At 47.9% G+C, this 20182-nt stretch overlaps 1 protein-coding gene across 1 annotated transcript in view; it reads right to left on the reverse strand.

Moving 5' to 3' along the window:
- Window positions 1-16515, reverse strand: part of PKP1 (plakophilin 1) — a 47307-nt gene extending 30792 nt beyond the window's left edge. The window contains exons 1-2 of the mRNA XM_026101276.2: window positions 16144-16515; window positions 8768-8868 (exon numbers count right to left, since the gene is read on the reverse strand). Of these exons, the coding sequence (XP_025957061.2) occupies window positions 8768-8868; window positions 16144-16345 (303 nt within the window). The 5' untranslated portion in view covers window positions 16346-16515. The remainder of the gene's footprint in view (window positions 1-8767; window positions 8869-16143) is intronic.
- Window positions 16516-20182: the final 3667 nt, after the last annotated feature.

Consider the following 20182-nt stretch of genomic DNA (forward strand, 5'->3'; position numbering starts at 1 on the left):
TGGCTGAGGGGTCTTTTCTCACCTAACTTTAGGCAGATGCACTATGGATGCCTCTTTTTGTGCCAGCCACCCACAGGTCTCTTGGGCTGGGAGAGAAAAGTCAACACTGGCACCTTATTACTTCCATGAAGATTCAAGGCACAAGCCTGTGCCTGGTGCAATGGATGTGTCCGTGCCTGTGCCCCTCTGAACAAATCTGTATTTTCTAACAAAGAAACACAGTGTGATAGAGAGACTGGTATTCTCTAACACCGTGTGATACAGAAATTATAGAAATTCTAATTACAGAATTAGATCCTCTGCAGGATCTCGTCGCTCCTGCTGCTCTGTCCCATTTCATCCCAGCCTCGAGCACAGTCAGCATCATTTCTGTCTCTAACACTTTGCAGAATTGTCATTATGTTAATTAATTAGGCTAAATATTTCCATTAACAGAGTGATCTTCAGGAACGCAGTGAATCCTCTCTGCTGTGTCCCAGAGAGTTGCACAGGTGAGTAACGGCTGAAAACTTTTAGAACAGCTTATATATATCTATCAGGCATGCCATCTGTATAGGAGGAAACCCTTCAGTCCGACTACTCTGATACCCAGATTGCTCTGTCACTTCAGCACAAGTCTGAAGTAATTTTGATACTTTCATTCAGCAGGTTTGTACCTAAACAGGTGAATTGCTGGAAGGGGAGAAACGGAGGGCGAATTCCCTTTGCATTTACTCCAGAGGACACAGAAAAAACCTGTTAGCACTGCAGAACAGCAGATAACAGGTTTGGTGCCTATTGCAGAGCTCCCAGGGATTTGGAAAAAGAATTTGCATGCAATCAGAAAAGCAAGAACGAGGTACATCGGTAAGTGTGACGAGTCTTGGTGGCTCCCCTAATCGTAGAGCAGGCCCACAGAAATTTCCAGGATGGCCATGCTGCTGAGGCAACCTCTCCGTTCTGGTTTTGCTTTGGCTACAGCAAAATTGACTGTCTCGGCAACGGCAAAATGAACTTTTAAGCGAAGCCGTGATCTACTCCACTGTGAATGACTGTGTCCTTCTAAGGGTAAAATCATCCTCATTAGCTCTACTACTTGCAGGTGGCATTCAGAGATCCTAAGGCCTGTGAGGGAAGGAGAACATGGGACGAGGCTGTGGAAGGAAGGTCCTGGGTAGCCTTTGCTGGCCCATGGCGAGCTGAGCGGGGAGCCCAGTCTCAGAGGACTGGCTGGAGGACTGAGCAGCAGTTTGCCAGATGTTGGCCCTGTCGTTTTTCTTTATGAGTCAGTATAAGCTGAGATGATTTTGTAGGGCTGTCAGAAACTTGGCAGAGACATGGAGCCCCTGGGCATTTACCATTATTACCAATTCAGCTAACCATGGAAGAGCTAACTTGCTATTTATCTAAAGCTATTGTTTGCTTTTCAGTGCACTCACATCAGATCTCTGGCAATAGAACAGGCAAGGAAAGGTGTGGATGTGTCTGTGTTTATAGGTGGGAATTATCAATTCTGTGTTTCCTGCTGTGTTTTATAGTGGTGTATAGCATTGTTCTCCTTCCTGCCAGCCTTGAGAAGGGTGAAGCAAAGCAACCGCCTGTTTGGAAAGACTCCTTTCTGCAACACAGGGAGCCCTGAGCTGCAAGTCAGTGCAGGTCCTAGCAGGGCGGGGAAGCCTTTTGCAAACTCATGGGAAAATAGTTCCCGTGTGATGTGAAGCTCATTACCAAAGTCAGTGCATGACTTTTATTGCTGATGCTACTAGATGCGTGGCTGAGCCCATTTTAATCTCTTTCAAGTGGCACGGACCTAATTGGTATCTTAGAATTCTCTTTTGCAGCAAGAGCCTGACCCAAAGCCTCTCCAAATCGATGAGGAGTCACTTGTCAGCTTCAGTGGATTTCGAATCTGCTTGCCAAATAGTTTCTATGAATCCTCTCACAAACGTAGCTGATTGCTTCTTGGTCTCAGCAAAGTGCCGTGTCCATGTCTTAAGCACAACTTTGTCAGACTAACAGCTACGTCTCCATTTCAGATATTTAGCCAGCTAAGGCACAGACTTTCACTTGTAATAATAGCGCAAACACGGTGAAGGGAATGGTGTTTCCCCTTTTGGTATCTCTTAATCTGATGCAGCAGTCAGTGAGATAGGATGTGCAGCAAAGAAGAACCAAGGTGTTCTGCCATCTAGAGAAGAGATGTCATCTCCGAAGGTGATGTTATTAAATAGTCTGTCTTACAAAGAGCCACTTGACAGCAATCTCATAATTTTTGCTGATTCCATTACACGTATAGAACAAACTCTTCCTATGCAGAATGGCATTAGTAAAAGAAAATAATCGATCTCTCTCCTTCAAACCTCATAAACCACCCAGATCTTCTAATGTCCTGAACTGCATCTCCCCACTGCTTGTGGGCATTTGCACAGGGAAGGTAGGCCAGGTCCACACCTCCTCTCTTTAGAATCATGGAGAAATTCCAGAAAAGACAAGGAATTCCCTCAAAGCAGGGTAAAGGCAGAAAGCAGCGATTCCTTATGCACCGCGAGTTCTGGGAATCATTTTAGAAGAGCACAGGCTCTTCTCCCCTCAGGACTTCAGTGGCTCTTCTCCGTGCAGGACTTCAGTGGCCCTGGGCAGCTTCGTAGGTCTCCCCTTCAGGCAGACGTCACCATGCAACAACAGTCACCTGCGCTTGCAGGACACAGGAGGATGCTCACGTGCAATTGCATGCTGTGGGCATCCTGAATTTTAGTCTGAACTTCTCCTCCCTACTGTGAAACAGGCTTGTATGTTTTGGACCAATCCCTGGAAGCTGTTCATTCATATTAAAACAAGGAGGGGAGGCACAGAGAGGAAAGGCAGCAAAGATTAGTACTGATAGCGCGCAGGTGCTCTTATCAGGCCCAAGGACTTGGTGCTTTCCTTCACTGGCAGCAACAAAGACCTGCCTTTAAATTAATAGGCATTTTGGGATCACCAGTTATCAGCCTGACATACAAGGCTATTTTAGAATCATTAATTAGAACAAGCAGCATTCATACAAAATGGGTAAATAAATATCTTTAACCTCATATTCCAATTGGAAAGAAAATTGTACTAGAGAAAAAGACACGATCACAGTATTTCAATCACTGATAATGAACCCTTCTCCGGTGCTTTTCTTCCATACCCGCTTTGTTTAACAGGAAAAGCCACTGTTCTCTTCCCACTTTCCAGATAGAGGAACCGAAGCACAGAGCAAGTTGCTGGTTGCCCAGCATACCGGAACCAGGAATCCCATTCACATCGCAGGACTGCCTTTCCAAGTCGGAGGCCCTCCCAGATAACTGGGTGTTTCTGACTTGTGCATCTAAGGACGCGATCAGTTCATTACTTAGCTCTAATTTTTTCCCTTGCAATTTGTTTGTTTCTAGAGCAGCAGACAGAGAGAAGTAAAGGACTCCGTATAAACACGTCAAGAGCAGGTTTCTCCCAGGCTGGAGGGCAAAGCACAGGCAATGCAATATGACAGCGTCCCACCCTGAGTGATGGGTGGGGAAAACTCTTGATGCTACTTGCGAAATGCTTTAGCTGCTGCCTGCTACACACTCCATTGCATGGAGAAAAAATTGCAAAACCAGCAAATATATTGTTTATCCATTTCTGAAATGTTCTTTCCCACCTCTCCTGAATGCTGCCCTTCTGTATGATTTTTCATCTGATCCTTTAAGCAGCTGAGATTTAGGTCTTGATGGTTCAGTTTGTTCTGTCAGAGGAGGGTAATGTCCAACATGCTACTCCAAAGCATAAAGACTTGTAAAATCTCACAGGGAGATCAGGGCCTGAACAAGCAGTGATGTGCAACAGCTGTAAAACCTTTTATTCTTTAATAAGGCTACTCAACTCATTCCTTTTTTTATTTCAATGTGTCATTACAGTAAATCACAAACTTTATTCTGAAGTCCTTACAGGACAAAGCTCCCACTTAAACTGAGAGATTTTTGTCTGCAGAGGTGACACCAGCCAGCGGATAGCAGGGAGCATTTTGTTTGAATAGTACTGGTCTGCAGACAGGCATATCTGCTGGTGAACTCCTCTCATGCAGATAATGCATTTGGGAGAAAAAGCTCTGCAACTTGCTCTATAGAGAAAATTTGTTTAGGAATCTACATATGGTCTCTATTGCATAGGGATCACCAAAGTGTATGTATTTCATTTGTGTCAAAATGGACACGATTGCTCCAGAAGCCTGGTTAGTTGGGTCCACGCAGCACTGAGGCTGAGACCCCAGCTGTGATGACTGAAGAAAGCAATGGTGAGCACTAGTGACTGAGTAGCTAGCGATCTCCAACTGTTATTTGTCTCAGGATCCAGCTGGGTTACTGCCTCAGTAGCAGCAACATTGGACATGCCAAATATTCCTTGGCCTGGGAGCTGAGCTGCTCCCGGGAATGTTTCTTGCAATAGCTACAAGCCCACAGGCTGCGTAAGCTGAAGGCCTGGTCCCCCTCACTCAGGGCAGTGCCTGGGGAAACAAGCTGCCGCTTCCACGCAGACCGTGTATGCAGATTTCCGTGGTGTGGAAGCCATGGCATGGAGGGGGCTGTCATGCTTCTGCATCTTGTCCTGATACTGCACCTTCCAGACAGTGCCAAGGCACACATGGGACCTGGGAACCCCCTCCTGACTCTCTAGTAGGGATGCTGGCTAGATTTGCCAACCCATCAGAGCCAGGCATAAAGCAAAACTGTTGCAGATGGTAAAATAAGTCTCGGAAGTTCTGCTTTGCTCCGAGCATGCTTCCTGCCTTTCCTCGATGTTCTGTGCCTTGGCTTTGACTACATGGTTACATGACTACACTGACTACGGTCCAGCGGACTGCGACAGTGGCTTTGAGCCTGGTGCTGAGTAGATGCCAGTGCACTGGGCAGTAGGGGAGGTTGGAGCCAAGGGTGCAGCTCATGGTGAGACCTCTCCTGCCACAACTATCCTGCTCTGGACACCCAGTTTAGATCATTTAAAGAACCCTCTAGTTCATCTGCATGAAGTGTGGTCACCACTTTCACCTCAGGTATTGCTCAGGCCTTCACATCGGGATATGGCATAGCAAATTCCTGGGGGTCTGACAACTTTGGGAACTAGTGACCACTTATAATTCACACTGTCAACATGGTGATAAATGTCGCGAAAGGTCTTCTAGGCTCAACAGTACCCGACTGAAACTAGCCAGGAAAGATCACTTAATGCAGAGAGGCTTGCTATCCCTAACGTACCCATTACTACCTCCTGCCGAGGTCACTATGCAAATGGGACTGGGGACTTCATCCCCGAAGTGTGAGTTGATCTCTGTCACGTGAGCCAGAGAAACGGTGCAGCCAAACAATGGGGACCAGCTCTGCTACCCTCAGAGGTGGGGAGGAGTGCCTGTTCCTGGATTAAACACATTGATTTCAGTGTTACCTAAAGTGGTAATGAGTAGTTACTCATTGCAATGCGAGTTACAGTGATGTTACTAACAAGGCACTCCACAACAGAAGTAACAACAAGTAAATCAAAGGTTTTACCCAGGAGTGTTGATGGACCAAAAGAGAGTGGACAACACATATATTAGCAAGCTCTTCCCTCCAGAGCTATCTTTTTTTTTTTTTTGCTCTAATATTTCATCACCAGCATCTCATGAGGTAGGGGAGAAACCGCGGAAGTAAAAACTTCAGATTTCCAGGGAGACACAAGACCAGACAAAAGGGAAGAGTCAGGAATAGTAGTTTCTTGGTGAAGGTCAAAGGTGAAGCAGGGTAGATGACATACCTTCTTGCTAAAAAAATGTCATTTAGAGTCACAATCTAAGGCAATGCACTGATAAGAAGAGTGTCTAAGATGCAGGTGCTTTGGGGTAACCATTTCCTTTTGCAGAACCTGGATATAGATTGCCTATTATATTTTTTAACTCCAGAAGTATTAAGAGTAAGTAATGTCACTGAATACTATACTGGATCATTTCCTCGAAATGCCTGAATTTGACCATGTATCTCAAAGGCCATTGGGACTTTTCAGAAACAATCACAGTATAAAGAAAGAAGTCTAGCAATTTTGTCTTCAAAAATAGACTTTTTTGTCTTCCCGTCCATGTCTTACAAAACAGGAGTTACAAATGCAAACACATTTTTAAAATGTCTAGAACCTGTATGGATTTCAAATAAGCCTGTAGACAAAGCTTAAAGATAACTGAAGCTGAAAGCTGGTAGTGGCGGGTGTTTGTAAACTTTTAACACTTTTCTGGAAGAAGCAAAATGGAGGAGGTTTCTCAGGGCAGCTGGGGAGTATGATGTCTGTTCAGCTTGTTAAGCAGATTTAGGCTTGAGGTTCTATGTTCCGATGTGCCAATGGCACGTGGGACTCATCGCCCCTAACTGCAGCCATCCATCTGTTAGGTGTCTGCTCCAATCCAGTTATCAGTGGAAGGAGATAGGCATCCAGAGGGACTGATTCATCCTGACCTGACAGATCTCCAAGATAGGGGAGATGAATCACCTCCTGGTACTTCTCTCTCTGTTGGCTATGGGAGGAGTCTAGACAACTTGTTAAGACTAAATGGCAGATTTTCAGATAGACAAAGTTAGGTAAGATGAATTTTGCTGTCAACTGGCAATGAATCCCAGTCCCTTTTCCTAAAGCAGCCCAGGTCCTGAAGACCTTTACCAAAACAAGAAACTTAGGTCTGAAGAAAGACCTTCCCTGATCAGTAAGTGCAGAAGAACCCTTCAGAGAAAAGCCATGAGCTGCATAAGTCAGTGGAGAACCAGAACTGACTGAACTGGCATGTGCACTGCCCTCTGTGTCTAGTGGAGGCCCTGATATCATAATCATCTTGTGAGCCATTCTCCAGAACACCAACCTCGGTGCTGGACTGAAATCTCCAGCAGTGAGTTGGCTTTTCTACCTATCCAACATTTTCCAAGTGTTGCAGTAATTGGGAAGATCAGGAATTAACAAAATGAAAAAAACACTCCAGACACCAGCAGCGCTGTCTGCAGTGTCATGTTGCCCGTACTATAGCATGAGCTGGAGGGCCAACTGCAGAGCTGGGACTTATCTTCCTCCCTGTTTAATAAACTAGCTAGAATGTTAAGTAAAATAGCTAGGAAGGGCTCTAACAGAAAGGATTTACTTAGACAAAGCATAACAAACTGCTTTCAGAAGGCACAATAAAAAAGTGACAATAAATTATCAAAAAAAAAAAAAAAAAAAAAAAAAAAAACAACCCACCACAGTCCTTTTACTAATGAACACTCATCAGTAACAGAAATGTTGGAGAGATCTGTGACATCCACCTAATGGTGGCTCCACCTCAGGAGGAGTCAGCTGCAATTTGCTGGTGGACAGCAAAATACTGAGAAACCTCCCTGCCTGCTTGCCCTTCTCAGACCCTTCTGCAGGGGTCCATCACTACCTCAGTGATGGTTACAGGATATTTGTTCTGACCCACCACGGTCACTCTTTTGGTCTTAAACCAGGCAGAAACACCACTGCCTGGGATTTAACCAGCTCAACACAATACTGTGAAACAAGCTGACAGACAGACTGCAGATAAAAATTTAAAAGACATGCCAGTGCTTCCAGTCCTTCCTACTGAAAATGCTGGAAGTAGGAAGCTAACATAGCAATGCAAACCTAGCAAGTGACATCATCGCTACCTTGAAGCAAGCATGCTACACAGTGACCACTAAGAAAGACGACGGAAAAATCTTTCCGTAGCTGAGGAATGCTGATGCTATGAACAGGGAGAGGAGTTGGCAGCTAACAGGAAAAGCATCAGTCCTCTGACTCTGTGCTTGAAGCCAGCACAGCACCTTTCCTGGTTCAACCCTCTGAGAGTTGAAAGGAGAACTGCTTTACAGCTCCTAAAGATAGGCAGTCCAGAGCAGCTGAAAGGAGCCTTTTCTTTTTCCCACATTAAAATCTCAGATCTGTGTATTCTCCTTTCTACACTACAGCTGATGGAGACCACGAAAGAACAGGCCCGAGGTGGAGGGAGGGAGGACACAAGGACAGGTTGCCTCAACAGATGCTGGAGTGGTTTGGAGAACTGGTGATCCGCAATGCACTGTCTGTCATCGAGGACAAGACCAGGACCTCTGTGGGATGCATAAGCTCAGACTGTGCAAAGACAAGCACAGTCTTACTCATTTTTTTTCTGACAATCTATAATATTTCTTTAGACATCACTATGGGAGAAGTGGAGCACATCTTTTCCAAGCTCAGAGAATATCATAAAAGAGTCTGCATTAGCATTTAGATTTGGAACAGCAACACAGTTATGAGGCAAATCCCCTGATCATCCCCACTGAACCACATTAGTGTTGCAGACATGGCAGTTTTGGTGCATGTGAACAGATTCCTTTTGGAGGAAACAAAATCGGAAACTCTGTTCCAAGTGAGTGATGGACGTGCAACCTTTAACTGAGACCTAAGAATCTGAACCCATGACCAATCTTTCAGATATATAGCTTAAAATCTTTTATGTTGTGGGACATTTAGTCCAGCAGACCAAACTATATCTTATCCACAGTAAAATCCCCAACTACACACATTGTAGATACAGGGTCCTCAGTGCTGGCTGCTGTGACCTGCTGATCCTCTCCTATTGCACTGAATTACTTGCTAAAATAGACTTAGCTATGGATAATCTCTCTTTCACCCATGTTTCCAAAGTGCTATTAGCTTACTACATGACTTCTGCTGAAGGGTGATTTCTGTACATTACCTCAGGAGTATGTCACAGTTCCCAGATAAAAGAATATCTTACCGGATATCCCCAGCTGCTGTTTCCTGTTTGGGTTTTGGCATAGTAGCTGCTCCGGGATGTCCCATAGCCGTAACCATCAGCTAGACTATCGTACATGGAACCTGTGAACAAAAAACACTGTCAGTAGGAGAAAGTGGTCCCAGCAAGTGCCCCTGTAGAGCATAAAGCTCTTTTTCTCCAGTGAGTCTAGATCATTTCTACCTGTTACTGAAGAATAACAGAGTTAGAAAACTTAACAGGAACATAAAAAAGAAAGTCAGTGAGTCCAGCTTTGCCATTGCAGGCAACTCATAGAAGATGTTTATTCCAGAAGGGCTCTTAGAAACTCTAGCTCACAGACTGAATGATAGCCTAAGGTCTTCAGCACAAAAGACCAAGTGCCATAAAAGCTAAAAGGAACAAGAGCAGACAAGACCAAAGGCATGGCCAATATCTTAGGTCTTTGCTATATGAGAGGAATGAGATGATATTCCGTACTATACACCCTGCAGCTCTGAACCTAGAACTTAACCTTTCTTTTTCTGAGTTGGAGGTAAATAGGATTTGCCCTTTCCCTGAAAACAAACTCCACACTCAGCCCTTTTGTCCATCTGGCTGGAGAGAAACTGCCTTCATGGTCTGAAGACTAATAATCACATCAATACAAGTTTTATGAGCAAGCTGTGATCAATGCAATGAATTGTAAATAACAAACCTGATCAGTAAATGATGATCAAGTCTATTTAACACCTGGGGATCAAAATGAGTCAGACACTTAAAACCTAATATCACTGGCTTAAATGTACATGTCCAGTCTCTAAAAGATCATTATGTGCATTCATATTCCTTTTTCTGAAAAGTATTAAGCTTGATTATTATCTATGGGGAGCTGGGGAGATGTGTGGGACTAGATGTCAGGCATGTCTTGCAAAGATGCAAATTTCTTGGATCAGGAGGAACCCACCTGCCATTGCTATTTCTCAGTGCTTTATTCAGAGTGTTTGGACACTCTTCAGATGGTCCAAAAGGGTTTAAGATCATTTAAGTTTCATTTTCAAAAGTGCTCAGTGACTGTGGGATTCCAAGTCCCGTTATGAGGAAGTGCAAGCCCTACACTCCAATTAACCTCCAGAGGAAGCTCTGAGTGTCTAACAACCTACAAAATCAGGACTTACCTGTCTCCAGCACCTAAACTGGTGGGTAATGTCAGAAATATCCTAATCTCTTTGACTATTTGATAAGACTCATCTCTTAGATAAACTGGATAAGCTCTACCACAAAGGCCCTGAAGCCACTCCGGTCTTCTACAGCCACTCATCCTTAGAATATATCTAATTTATTGCCCTGCCTTAGGCATCCAGAACCTGTTATGTTGATTTGGTGCATGGTTAAAATTCTTGCATTTTCTCAGGAAGATCATTCCCTTAGATACAGTATAAATAATAAGATTTGCTTTCTATTGTCAACCAGAGAGGAGCAACACTGTGTAGAAGACAGCATCTGAGGAATGTCACTGAACCCAGAATAAGCAACAGCAGAAGACCATAGGATCTCATTATCCATAAACTCTATAAACTTTGTGAGCATTGTTCCAAGATCCCTATTAATATCTCTCCAGCCCTTATTGGTTCCTATGTATTAAGCTGCACAAGACTTTCCCGTATGGTTAACAGAAATGGCCACAGACATCAGAACAGAGGTACTATACAGCTGCATCCTTCACCTAGTGCTTCCCCATCCTGGGATTTCTGCTGAAACTACCTTTGGGGCAGATCAGGACATTAGTGCTGGGCTTGAGGAGAAGCAAGGCAGGGCTTGAAATGATACCTTTGGCCCAGGGTTTTCACCAGATGACAATTATGTAATAAAACTAGCTCTGTGTGCAAAGATGAAAGAATCCTACGATATTCGTTTCCTAGGAATTACTTCTTGTTATCAGTCTCTTGTTCTGTGTGAACATCAAACAACTGCAGTCTGAAGCATCTGTGAGCATTTTCCTGACACTGGTTGTGAGTTCAGCAGCTCCCTGTAATGCACGAGTTTCTCAGCAGGACTCACAGGCTAATCTGACCCATCTTCCTTCTCCCTTTTCCCTCTCAGGGGAAAGGCACGGATCAGTTATGACCTGTTCCTACCAGGCACAGCACTAAAGATTTCCGGATTGAGCCAGCAGATATCAAAAATAAGCCCTTTTAGACACACTTCTGATTTTCTGGTATAAACGCACCATTGCATGTCCAAATTCAAGAAACTAGGCAGTTCATGCAGTGTTATGTTCTTCAGTCGCCAAACAGTTGCCTTCACTACCAAGAATTTATATAGGCTCACGTGTTCAAGGCATTTTGAAGCCACCCTGCCAGTTGGAGAAAGTGCTTCTCCTGCCACCACAAAGGTGTGATTTATTGTTTGGAGAGCTCAGTCTGGCAGCCAGGAAGAACCTGTGGATCTTCTGATGGAGGTGGCTAATGGAAAAATCGGCTTTGTATTGACCTGCTATTTTACACTTCTCTGCCTGACTTCTCTTGAAAGGCGGCTTCAATCTGTATAATCAGCCCTAGGGGAGAGGGAGGATATTTCTCTCTTCAACCAGCTCAAGGGTAAAGAGCACGCAAGCTGGCCACAGCTATTGAGAACCTGGGGAAAAACAGACTGTCCGCTTAAAAAATATTTTGCAGGGGGTGGAAATGCTCTTTGGGGGAGATGCCTCCTTGGTGCTGACTCCTAACTATGTCTGCATGTCTGAGTCCTATCTGCTGGTGTCCAGCAGCTGAGCAGCTCTTTGGGTCTCCAGAGTGCCCACCTGCACTTGGTTAAACCCAGAACCACTTTAAACCATCATCTTTTTAGCTTTATGAGGTGGGACGGGGCAGGGAAAACAGCGATGTAAATCACTCAGTTGAAGCACAGCTTCCCAGCTATCATGGCTGTGGGCAGAAAATACCCCTGAGGACGAACCAGGCTCTGGCTGGGCTGTCATAGAAATCCTTCTCTTCCACACCCAAATTGTCATGCCCCCCCAACATTTCCTTCAAAACTTGATAAGTCTAAATCAGTGAGACAATTCATAGAGTAAAGACTATCTCGCCAGAGGTAAGGATTGCAGGATCCCACACTTAATCACTGTAAGCACCATTACATGCTTGCCTTGCCCTCATCCTCCTCTCCTTAGCTATAATTGATCATTGCAGAGCAAACTGAGCCTTTGGTCTAACCCAGTTTGCTTGTGGTGTATGTTCCTTTTGATGAGTTATTTAGATCCTTCAAAGGCAGCTTTACGCTCCTAAAAGCTAAAAGGCTCATGGGGAGGAGGAGAATTGTGTTAGCAAAGCCATCTTTCAAGCACAACAGTAAAAGACGCCAGCTGGACACATAAAACTAAGACAGTTTGTGGCGATGGATGCATATTAATAAATATTAATCCATGGCAGGGAAAGGCAAGACAAGAACCAGTCAGTAGTGCAGGCTAGACAAGTTAAATAATAAATTATGCATGACTTTAAAACAATGAGGATGATTAAACATAGGAAAGAAGTGATAAGAGAAGGTGGCCTGTGGGAAGCACGAAGCAAAGCCTGGATGTCTCCAAGGAGAGAGGTGTTAGTCAAATCCCAGAAGCTGAGATTCATTCAGGAACGAGAGAAGTGCATTTTTTGGTTCTGAACTATGAGCTAAAGGGTTTCTGCTTCTGTAAACAACACTCTGAAAAGCAAGGTTTGTGGAAGAGTGGACAGCTTTCACTGAATCATCTCATGCAGAGGGAAGGTTACAGAAGTCTTCAAACCACTCACTTTCCTCAAAGTCCCCTCTTCCCTCACTTCAAAGGAATTAGAGCTAGGTGGAATTTCACTCCTCTCAGCAGCAGCCAGCATAATAAACCTCTAAATCACAGCTCAACTGCGAGGCAGCTGGACACAACACTCCTAAGTTCAGGCTGCCTAAGGTCTTTGCTCCCTGGTACTCCTTGCTAGCCAGTGACGAGACACTGTCAAAACTTTCCTTTAGCCAGAGGACTTTGTAGATACCACTGTTAGCTAGTAGGTGTTTGTTCAGCTTGGCCTGGCCTTGTCTCCTGCTATGCCAGAGAAATTCATTTTCTCTTGAAATTTGTTTTACTCACAGATCCGATGGAGCTATCCAGTTAGCTATTCACATGGTGAGAAATGATGTCCGTGGGGCAGATCTCACAGACCTGAAACCCAAGTGTTCTACAGCCATCCTTGGAAACACCCACAGGTGCTGTGCTGAGAAAAGGCCCCTTCGTTGGTGCAGGATCATTCTCCTTGCAGTTGGTTTCCACTCATTGCCCTACCCCAGTGCACGTCAGTTCAGTCTCGGAAGGATTACCTTGCCCTGCTGAGGATGTGTCAATGCTCTGTGGCTTGTACACACACTGGGAGACACCAGGTCACCAGCCAGGGCTTAGGCATTGGCCTTTAGTCCCCTGATGTGCTGGACTGCAATTAACCAATTAATGTTATGTAGACATCAATAGCAGGACATTGAAAGGATGTCTGCTGCCCTCTAAAGAAACTCCAGTTATGGGACATGTTAACTCCATCCCTGCTACATGTAAGTAGGGTATACGTCCGTGCCTCCCATCCTACGTACACAGGCAAATACATTCCCGAAGCTGGGCAAAGCTCTGCTGTGCACTCCAGTTCCTGTCCAAACGGCATAACGAAACACAGCGACAGCTGAACCTAGATCGATACCTAACCAGGCACACATGGGAAGCTTTCTGAATCCACAAGGAACAAGGCAGTGGGACACTTCTCAAAGGGCTGTGCAAATTCCCCAGTTTGTGCCGCCTTTGAGGAGCATCTCTGAGAAATCGTGCAGGGATGCAGGCAGCTAATACTGGAGGAGCATTCAAAGAGGCAGACAAACAGATCTAACAGTCCCTTGTAACCCATCCGTAGGAAACATGACTGCTTCTCACCAGGCGTGTTCAGCTCACCTTTGGAACAACAGCAATAAAGAACAATACAAAACAGCACTCTGCCTCTTGAAAGCCCTGTCTGGCCGTCTCAGTCTCCAGCCCAGGAGAAAAGCTGGAGAATAAATGGGAACTTCTTGCCTTTTTGGGAGTCCATCCAGCACCCCACTAAGAGAGCAGCCACGGGGGGCAAATCAGCCTGGCCATGGCATAAGTGTGTGATCAGGAAGGCAGGCATCGGGGCTCTCCGTGCCGGCCAGCGTCCCTGCTGTGGGAACGGGACAGTCTCTGCCCTACGTTTGGAGGCAGCAGCTGGGAGCTGAATGTGATTCAGCTTCCCTGGGACATAGAAACCGGAGCTGCACATTTCCAGGCAATTCCCAGGCATTCCCCAAAGTCTAGGGGAGGGGTTTAACATAGGCTTGTTAAGCAGAGAGGCAGCTGGTGAATTTGCTCTCCCTCACTTCCTCCCCAAGAGGTTTAATTTGGGCACCTCTCCAGAGGAAATACTGCCTTCAGCAATCCCCCTCTGTCTCTTTTCCTTCCCGCTACAGGCAGCAGCGGGAGACATCTGCCTGCCTGCTTCCCCTTGTAATAAAATTCTGCTGAAGAGGGAGGCTGGCACTGGCCCAATCCTCAACCAGAGCTTCAGTTATCATCCTGGTTTGCATTTTATTTTGTCCGGTCTGGCACCATAATACCTTAAGCAATAAACCTTCCTGATGCAGGAAGAGATTTACATTTCCCATTGTCTTCCATTTTAGTGGCAGAAACAGCTCCCTTCACCCACCTGTCCTCCACCCACCCCTTAGAGTCTGTGTCCACAAACAAGTGAAAACAAAGCAGCCAGAGATTTGTACCTACCGATGCCCATCATGGACCACTGCACACATGCCTTCCCCCACAAAGCTGCTCTATTCCCCCTGCCACAGCAATTGCAATGTATATGGCCAGGAGGGCACCTATGGCCCATGGCCACCACCATCTCAATTCCTTCACCCGCCAGCATATTGCCACCCTATTCTCTTGTCAAACCAGCTCAAAATATTTGGACCGTGATGCCTCACCAGCACTGGATTCTGGCCTAGTGATCCAGCCCTGAAAAGTTGCCAGCAAGACATTGCAGAGCCAGGGCCACAGTCCCCAAACTGTTGGCAGAGAGTGGTCCAGCTCACCTAGCCTTCCAGCAAACACTCCTCTGCGCACTGGCCAACCCGGATGCAGCCGAATGGGTCAGTCTCAGCCCTACCCTCAGCCCCAGCCCCAGCCCCAGCCCCAGCCCCAGCTCCAGCCCTCATCTCTCCTCCAAAACCGCAGGCTTTCTTCCTCCCAGTGAGCTCAGCTTGGCCAGTGAGCTCACTAACAACTGCTGGTGAAAGCACCCCTGGAAGCCAGGGAGGTTTTGTGCTTGGCTGCAATGACTTTCCAGGTTTGCAGCTCCTGGCTGCATGGCTGAGGAAAGCTGGGGTTTATCTCCAAAGCATTTTTCTCCAGAGTCAAGAAGGACAGGGAAGCAAATCATTTGCCAGGCTCTGTCCCAAAGAGGGGAAGGTATTCCGATAGGAAGTCTGAAAACTCCAGGACTCAGCTGATTGCTTGCTTTCTATGGCACAAATTCATTGCACAGCAGTGGAACAGCTGCCTGGATCCCCTCCACCTCACCCTGTCCGTCTGCAAAACAGAGGGGGCTGTGAAGCACCCCGCTGAACCACAACGAGAGGCCACAGCAAGAAAAAGACCTTTCTAATCTTCTCTCACTTCTTTTCTGCTGCCCACGCTGGGGTGTCCCTGAGACTCAGCTGCCGCACGCTTCTCTGTAATGCAGCCTACAAACGGGGGACACCTTGGGAGCCTCAGAGGGGAATTCTGAGTTGAGCTCAGGTTTGTGTCCTGTGCATAGGCAAAGCTACCTGTCCTCCATCCGCAGCAACACTAAGGAGGTGACAGCCGAGCCACAGCTCTTGGCCAGCTCCTAGTCCCACGGCATGGTGGATGCCAGCCTTGGCTAGCCACAGGAGGGGAGGAATTTGGCCAAGGAGCCAACCCGCAGCAGCATTCCCAGAGAAACGATTCACAAAGACTAGGAAGCTACTCCAGCTTTAGAGCCAGGAAGCAAATGGTTAATAACACCACGCCGAAACGTCCAAGTGTCTCAGGGATGCAGATCAGTTCAGCCCCGCTGCGTTCCCGGGAGATCTACATCCACTTTTCTCTCAGACCCGCACCGGGAAGGGAGTCATTGCCTCCAACTCCACGTCTTGTCCTAACTCTTCCATCCAGCGCAAGAGACCTTGGCATTCCCGGCCGGGGTAACCCAGCAAGTAATGGGAGACATGAACCGGTCTGTCCCCCACGAGCAAAGCCCCAGAAAAGCCAGCAGCCTCGAGCAGCAGGACCCCACAGCCTCTGCTCTACTCCCGCAGGGGGACCGCTTGCCGTCCAGCGCGCGGTGGGATTTTACCTCGGTTGGAGTGGCCCATGCTCGATGACACAGACGACTTCTGTTTCTGCCGCTTCACCGTCATCATCACTTGTTCTTGGACCCTCTGTTTTCCTGTGCCCTTAGTTTTCAGCTTGTGATCCGAGGGCAAGGCCAGCGTGGAGCTGGCCTGGTCTTGGAAACATTCATACGCCAGCGCCGTTTTCAGCGGAGAGTGAAGCATGGCTGCAGACGGACCGTGGGGCTGGGGGGGAGAGGGGGCTGCACTTCACCTGACCGCACGTGGCACAAGGCAACAGCGACACGTCTCGTTCTGGGCTCAATCTCCCAAACCCCTCCTTGCCATACGTCCCCTGGCCGAGGATGTCTCAGGGCTCCTGCTCCCGGCTCGGCTCTCCAGCGTGTGAGCAGGCACACCCTCCGCCAGACTGGATATACCGCCCTGCCCGTACACACCCACACGCTCCCCGCCGCCGCTCGCCCGCAGCCCCCGCGCTGCAGCTGCAGGCACGCAGCTCCCCGCTGCCCTGTCCCAACTCTGCCTCCTCCAGCCTGCGCCGAAATGGGCAGACTGAGAGAAAGGTGCCGGTTCTGGTGGGCGGAGGGCAAGGCCGGGAGGGGTGTAGGGTTGGGACAGGGACCGCCGTCCCCTTCGCCATGGGGGGCTCACAGATTAGGGGGTCGCGGGTCTCGGTAGGAAACAGTGCTCTTGTCAGGAGGGCTGGAGGATCTCCCACGCAGCCTGCTCGTCTTGTACTTTGTTATTTTCCTTAGTCTAAACTGCATCGAAATGGAGTTTCAGTGCCAAGAGCCTGGGGATGCCCCTGTTAGCAAGCAGCAGCTTGCACGTGAACGAGGACGAATGCTCCCCACAGTGCCTGTGCCTGCCGGGGCGTCCGGGCTCCATCCCCAGCCCTGCCGAGATGCTCCCAGGTCAATCTGTTTCAGCTCTCCGTCTGTGAAAAGCTTCCTCTGCCTGAACAAGTGGCAAACCTGCCGAGCCAGGGACGGCGCAGGACTGCCTGCGTAACACCTAACCTTGGTCCCGGAGCGATGCCCTGGGCCCCGCTGACCACAGGATGCTGCTGTGTTCATAGTGGCATGATCCTTTCCCTTTGCAGGGCCAGCCCTATACCCGGGCTCTCCTCCATGGAGAAAATACCAGAAGGTACCAAGCTCTGAATTTGAGGGAAGAGGTTTCTCTCTGCCAAGCTGCACTGCCGTGAGTCTTTTGCAGTGAACCAGACACCCCAGTGCTGGTGCGACCGGTTTCAGGTCACAGCAAATGCTGACAAAGCTTTTGCCAAGCCATAGGAGGCTGATATATCAGAAGAGGTGCAAAGATGACCAGAAGAGAGGCCGCCCAAGGCAGAGGCTTCCTGGCACCCCCGCCCAGTACTGGGTCTCAGGGGTGCCTACACGAGCAGAGGGCCCAGACAAGGCCAGGAGGAGCAGGTTCCTCTGCGCTGCTGGATAGAGGGTGTTGCTGCGAAGAGCAGTTGTGCAGTTTCTCTCTCTTGGGAACCAGCAGCATGAGGGATGAGGGTGCCTGTGGTTTGGCCACAGGCCTGGTGCTTTCAGCTCATGGACACTAGGTCACTCCTTGAAAGCAGCAGGAAGACATGGAAAACACTTTACTTCACTTCCATTCATCAGGTTTCATGTTTTCTCGGCAGCTTGTGACTGCATTTCAGTTTTCAAAGTGGGAGCAATATTAGAAAACGCAGGGCATGGCCCTGGGGAGCATGAAGGTTGTGCACCTTTCTCTTCTGATGGCTCCAGGATGCTCCTGCAGAAAACCCCAACACCAGATACCCAAACTTGGTTAATGAGACTCAGGACTAGAACAACTAAGGGCTAATTACCTTCAGTCACCCCTCCCCAAGTTTCCTGACACCTCATCCAAGAGACACAGCAGCTCCACTGTGCTCTGTCACCCATCAGGCCCAGTCAGTGACCAAAAGAGGCCAGTCAGGATGAGGGGCAAGTACTACCCAAGATGGGGGGGGGGGGGGTAATGCCTAATGACATGGAGGGGGATTTCTTAATGTTCCTGTGCTCATTTTCACCCAGCAGGAATAAGTCTGTGCGCTTCCCAGTTGGGACAGGGACCAGCAGAGCAATATCTGGGTGTTGTTTTTCTGTGTCCTACTTGTTTCTCCCGAAAGCTTGTTATCGATGCCAAATGATGTTTTCGCAAATCAATGACAGGCTGTCAGCATCAGATGGCTTCTGAACAACAAAGTGCCCAGCTCTTGCAAACCTGTAATGTCACTTACCCCACGGCAAGGAACAGCCCTCACCCTGTCCCCGCACAGGAGAGCCAAGTGTTTATCACATCCAGTCATTTACTGGTGGATAATACGAATGCTATGCTCTGGCATCTGCCCTGTTTCATAACTCGCCCAAAATGCTGAGCTGGGCTGCGGAGCTGGGGACAGGGAGCCTATAAAGGCTTTCAAGAAACAATAGATTCTGAGGGATGAGTTTGCACCATCTAGCCCAGGGAAAGAAATCTCCCAGCTTTCCGAAACATATTCCAAACCTGCCTCTAAAAGAGCAAAAGATAATTAAACAAAGGAGTGTGTTGCACCTCTATGCAAACTGCCGTTTCTGCTATGAATCACACGATGGTGATGCTTACTTAGCAGGGCACAGCAAGTGTCATCCCCAGCAAGCCCAGCGCCACACCAGAGTGGCACACAGCAGCCAAAGCCCTGCATCTACAAGTGCATTAAGCAAATTCCCCGTCTGCCTTTCTGTCTGGAGCTTGCAGGCACTGGGACAGCAATAGGAGAAGGCTGAAAGGAAGCAAAAACCATGCCGAATTTGGAGCATGACGGCCAAAAGATTGGAGAGTAAAAAGGCATCTGGCGGTCTGAGGGAGACGGGGGCCGTAGCCGCGGTCCGACGGCCACATGTGTGCACACCAGCCATCGCATGGTGATGCCGTGAATCACCGCTCCGCGCCCCACAGGCTCACAGGGACACACCTTGTGCATCTGGCCTCTTCAAAGCATTTTTGTACGAGTTCCTGGGATTCTTGCCAACTCACTGATTGCAATCTAAGGGCTCGCTGGCCCAATACTGCTCCCAGAGTGGCGCAGGGTTTTCTGTTCAAACTTGTCAGACACTCCTGAATTGAAAGTGTCTACAGATCACTGCAGAATCTGCCAGGGCAAGATGGCTGGCCCCCAAAATTGGTGACAGGAAGCCCTGCTGCAGTTTTTTAGCATCTAGGGTTGCTTCTTCCTCAGGGTGGATGGTCACCAAGAGAGACAGATGTAAGGGTGCTGGGAATTTCTTGTATTTCCCAGGAAAATGCCATTCTCCAAGGGGTGACTCAGCCTTGCCCCACCACAGCAGAGACTTCCCAGAGCCTGGCAAGGTTTCTGCAGGAGGAAACCTGCTCTTCAGATTTGCACAGCCTTAGTTTTTCTCAGCCTCTCTTGAAAGGCTCTTCTTCTGTGGGAGAAGAAAGTGCCACCAGGCCAGGACAGATGGAGAGCTCAGATGCAAAAAGGGAACTAGGATCCAGGTGAAAATGTGCACAGATTGTCTAAGTTCAGAAAAGCCACACAGAAGCCTGCTGAGGCAAGCGGACAAGGTATTTCCAAGCAAAACTTGCTCTCTGCCCTTCACACACGTGTGACACTGAGCTGGGTTTTCAGGTGGTGCAGCAGTAGGACAAGATGGCAACAGCGCCTGTCAGATTGCAAGTAAACCCTTGACGAAGTAGGTAGACTTCACCAAGGCCCAGAGATCTCCCATGGCAGATGAGAGCTTGTAAGGGGCAGGGAATGGTCTTACATGAAGAAAGGGAAGAAAACCCTGATTACTCCATGAAAAGGGAGGACTGTGTAACATTGTATCAGAGCTCGCACAGAGCAGCTGTGAGGCTAAACAAACCAAGTCCAAAGCTTGCGTAATGGAGATAAAGTACCTGGGAAAATGCAGTTAATGCATCATACAGGTGTGTCATGATAGAAACACAGAATAATTTAGGTTGGAAGGGACCGACTCTCTGTCCAAAGTAGGGAAAGCTTAGACCCAGCTGCTG

This window comes from Dromaius novaehollandiae, chromosome 27 (genome assembly GCF_036370855.1).
Source record: "Dromaius novaehollandiae isolate bDroNov1 chromosome 27, bDroNov1.hap1, whole genome shotgun sequence".
NCBI lineage: Eukaryota > Metazoa > Chordata > Aves > Casuariiformes > Dromaiidae > Dromaius > Dromaius novaehollandiae.